Source organism: Coenobita brevimanus, chromosome 71, assembly GCF_032717465.1.
Source record: "Coenobita brevimanus isolate Jiangsu-jjx chromosome 71, ASM3271746v2, whole genome shotgun sequence".
In the NCBI taxonomy this organism is placed as follows: Eukaryota; Metazoa; Arthropoda; class Malacostraca; order Decapoda; family Coenobitidae; genus Coenobita; species Coenobita brevimanus.
The window spans coordinates 44,712,845-44,716,949 of NC_137024.1; the positions used below are offsets into that span (position 1 = coordinate 44,712,845).

Genomic DNA, 4,105 nt, shown 5'->3' on the forward strand with positions numbered 1-4,105 from the left:
CCTCCAGGACATGGTGGCAGAGAGGAGCCCACAGATGGACATACGAACAAGAAGGGGGCTTGTGCAAAAGGAAAACTAGGACAGCTCCCCGTGCTCAGGTTGAAAAGCCTGTTCAAGGGAGGTTTGATGACGTTCACCAAGAACTGGTAGGAAAGACAAAGGTGCTGTGGCAAAACGAAGATGGAGCAAACCGAAGTCCAATGGTTAGTTCCACTTAAACTTTTCCGACCTGGAATGTAAATGGCTTACGGACTTGCTTTACTGACCTGCATTCTTATGTTATATACATAAACCTGAGGGTTGCCTTACAGGAGGTAGGACATCATGTCCCCCACCTGAGAGGTTATAGTGTTTTACAACTTCTTACGCTGACTGAGCAAATTTCATAGTTAATCAATGAAAATAAGTCACTTTCCATTCTCCGTGAACACTGAATTTGTACCTAAGTTCTATAAAGCACTACACTAATTAAATTTATAGTTACGCATACAAATAGTTGCTATTTTTCAATCCATCTTACATTTATTGGCAACATTAATTGTCTCTCATTACTGTGCATAGATAGATAGATATTTACATCATAACCTCATAGCCTACGTCTTCCACAACCTAGCCATAGTCGCTAACAAATATATTACTCAAACCAATGTAAAAGAGAACAAGTACTAATGAAGGATTTGTATAAAATAAATAAGTAAAAGTAGTGGAGGAGAGAGAGAGAGAGAGAGAGAGAGAGAGAGAGAGTGGTGTCGTGTTGGTGGGTGTTTTGGCCATCACTGCCCTCAGGACCTACTGATAAGGTGGAGCGATGTCATCATCTTAACTTAGGCCATGGCGAGTGCTGCCATGCTGTGCTTCTACAGTATACACCTCTGATGCTATTTCTCACTCCTGTATGTAATATATCTTATAAACTCCTTTACATTTTATAGCATATACTATGGCTAATATTTGCTAAAGGGCGTGGGGCTGCACGGACGAAAATAACCACTGACTGTACATAACTGTACTTGTTGAAGTAGGTGTGTGGCAAGACCCACCACCTTTTGTTGTGCAAGTACTCAATATACCTTTATAACAATATTTCAATTTCGGTCCAGGAGAACGGTGTCCGTCTACAACAGCAGCTGTAGAACGACCTGAAAGGAAGCTTAGAGATGAAGGCACATATAGACGGATGGAAACAGTAAGAGGGAAGTTTGGAAATTAAAGATTTATGCCTGACTCGATTGAAAGCCTTTGAGATGTTAAATGCAATGACAAAGCTAGCCTTTGGTTCCTTCTTCCTTGCATTAAAAAAAAAAAAAAAACACTAAAAGCCTAGCTCTGGGTCTGTGTATGGTTGGGACGAAAAATGAAGCATTCTTACCCTTTGGCATTAGCAACTTCATCTCTGAACTAAGAGATTAACCTATCAATTATGGTCAGTTATGTGAATGAGAGGGCAAGATTGATCACATTATTCTTTTTTAGACTCAACAAAATTATGCCCTAAACATTAACAGCAACTGTTGTAACCTGCAGACAGACATCCTTGGGCTAAAAACGTTGATGACTACTTTTTCTATAGCTGTTTCAGTACGAGATCACTTATTTTTAAACTAAATGATATCAAGTGGTAACAAGAATAAAGTACACAAAAATGTCATCGTGCAATATTGTAAGACACGGCTAAACGAGGCTACAAATTAATTCCTAAGCCAACTGTCTGATGTAGGATGATAACATCAAAGAACGTACACAACCTTTAGTTAGTAAATCGATTATCGTTTATTCCAACGAGGCTCATCCAAACACTATACATCTTGCCCTTTTCTGAAAACCATTTTCTTTTCGTTAAATACTTAGTACAGTTAGAGTGATAAATAATAAGTGAGATCAATGGCAACGCAGGAGGCTTCTAGTCACTCTACTCCACGGCTGTCAAGGTCACATCGCGCACTGGCATACACACTTGACAACACCGAGCATATGTTAAAGTTGCGATGTCATTACACTTCCTTGGTAAAATATGAGCGATTAACTTGAAAATCTTGGTTATTTTCTCCAAATGGCACAATACTGATGAATAAGAAAACAGACAAACGTGCAGAGATTCATAAACACATTTATTAAATTCTATGAATGTGGCAACACAGCTGCGGGTGGGAGACGAGAGAGGGCAGTAGTGGTGGTGGACGGGTGTAGAATTTAGAGTGACTACGGCTCTGTGAAAGATAACGGTATAATTGTGATGGGCAAGCTCTCTGGCCATCGTGCCCTTGTAACTGGTGCTGGGGGTGGCATTGGTAGGGCTGTGGCGCTCAGACTGGCAGAGATGGGGGCAGAAGTGTTTGCGCTTAGCAAAACCGCGGCTCATTTGGACTCGCTGAAGGTGGAGTGTCCAGGCATAAACACAGTTTGCGTTGATTTGTCTAACTGGACAGAGACTCGCGAGGCTGTGAAGAAAATTACACCCATTCATTTGCTGGTTAATAATGCAGGTTGTAGTATACTGGCGCCGTTCTTGGAGGCTACACCAGAGAGTTTCGACCAGTTGTTTAACGTGAACGTGAAGGCAGTGATGAACGTATCACAGGTGGTGGCTGGCGATCTGGTGGCTCGTAAACTGAAAGGCGCCGTGGTTAATGTGTCATCTCTGGCAGGACAGAGGGCTCTAAATAACCATACTATTTACTGCTCGACCAAAGGCGCCCTCGACATGATGACGAAGGTGATGGCGCTGGAACTCGGGCCGAAAGGCATTCGTGTGAACGCAGTGGCTCCCACTGTTGTCATGACGGAGATGGGACGCATGGCATGGTCGGACCCGGTAAAAAGCGCCCCAATGATGAGTCGGACGCCCCTGGGAAGGTTTGCCGAGGAAATTGATGTGGTGAACGCCGTGCTGTACCTACTGAGTGAAGAGAGTGACATGGTGAACGGCCACATGCTAGCTGTTGACGGAGGCTACCTGGCTGTCTGACCCAAACTACTTGTATCTTTAACAAGAGTTAACATTTACTGTATGATATACGTCGGGAATTCATATAAGTTGTTCTGTGAAAATATGAATATATTCATCATTGCAGCTATTAGTTTGTTTATCCCTTTTATCATAGTCGCACAAAGTTACTGATAATTTACTGATGTAGATAATGGCGATAGGGATTTTGACAGTTTAAACCCATCTTAGGTGGAAAAGTTGGGATGGTAATGATTATCAAGTTTTACATGAATATGCAAGTGCTACAGTTGTTACGAACTGTCCATGACCTTAGTTCTGAATAAATCGAATATTGGATTATTACCATCAGAACCGGTGTAAAACTTCTTAACCATTCATTGCCATGAAAAACTTGTGCAGGCTAATACGGCAGGCAGCAATAGGAGAAAAGCTAGGAATGGTCGAGAAAATAAGTGCTCTAGATATTCTGGTATGAAATTATCAGTTTAATTTCTTTTACAGTCCAACATTAGATTTTTTATTTAGGTTCTTTATCATTCAGTATAAGCCCCAGCACTGAGGAACATTGTCATTGAAGGCTGTCACTGAAGGCCAAGCAGAAAGGGAGCTTGAGAGCAAAGGGTTCCAGCGATACATAGCCTACAAATGGCATAGAAGGTATAGAAGCAATTATCATTACAGGCACAGTAATGGACAAAGAGATACAATGACACATGCATGGCACAAAGTTGTTGCAGTAATTATCATTACAAGTTTAGGAATGATCAAAGGGATACATCAATGCAAACGCACGTACGCAGAGAGGCACATATGCACACATACGTATTTATCTATACATATATGTATATATTCATGCACATGTAGCCACAGACATACTGTATGTACAGGATAGGTGCACATGTATAAAGATATGGATATGTGTACAGACGTGCATACATACTGTAGACATGCTACATGAGAATGTGAGAACTACATTTTAGCTCGGTGTACCCAGTTTACGCAGTTTTCTCTCGTCCTCGACCATTGGTGAACAGAAAACGTAGACGGTAGAGTAAAGAGGCCTACACATTTATAACCCCCAGCAGAACCATACTTCGGGCATTTTGTTGAAAGACAAAGCACTAAGGTGGATGGGTACTTGAATGTTTGGATATTGCT

General features: G+C 41.5%; 1 protein-coding gene across 1 annotated transcript; it reads left to right on the forward strand.

Moving 5' to 3' along the window:
• Positions 1-2,190: 2,190 nt before the first annotated feature.
• Positions 2,191-3,063, forward strand: LOC145406850 (L-xylulose reductase-like). Its single transcript, XM_080277957.1, has one exon. The coding sequence runs from the start codon at positions 2,234-2,236 to the stop codon at positions 2,963-2,965; it is 732 nt and encodes a 243-aa protein (XP_080134083.1). The 5' UTR covers positions 2,191-2,233; the 3' UTR covers positions 2,966-3,063.
• The last annotated feature ends 1,042 nt before the right edge of the window (positions 3,064-4,105 follow it).

What these genes read in the sequence shown, in the direction of transcription:
- LOC145406850 (XM_080277957.1), top strand. Translation starts at nt 2,234, where the DNA reads ATGGGCAAGCTCTCTGGCCATCGTGCCCTTGTAACTGGTGCTGGGGGT.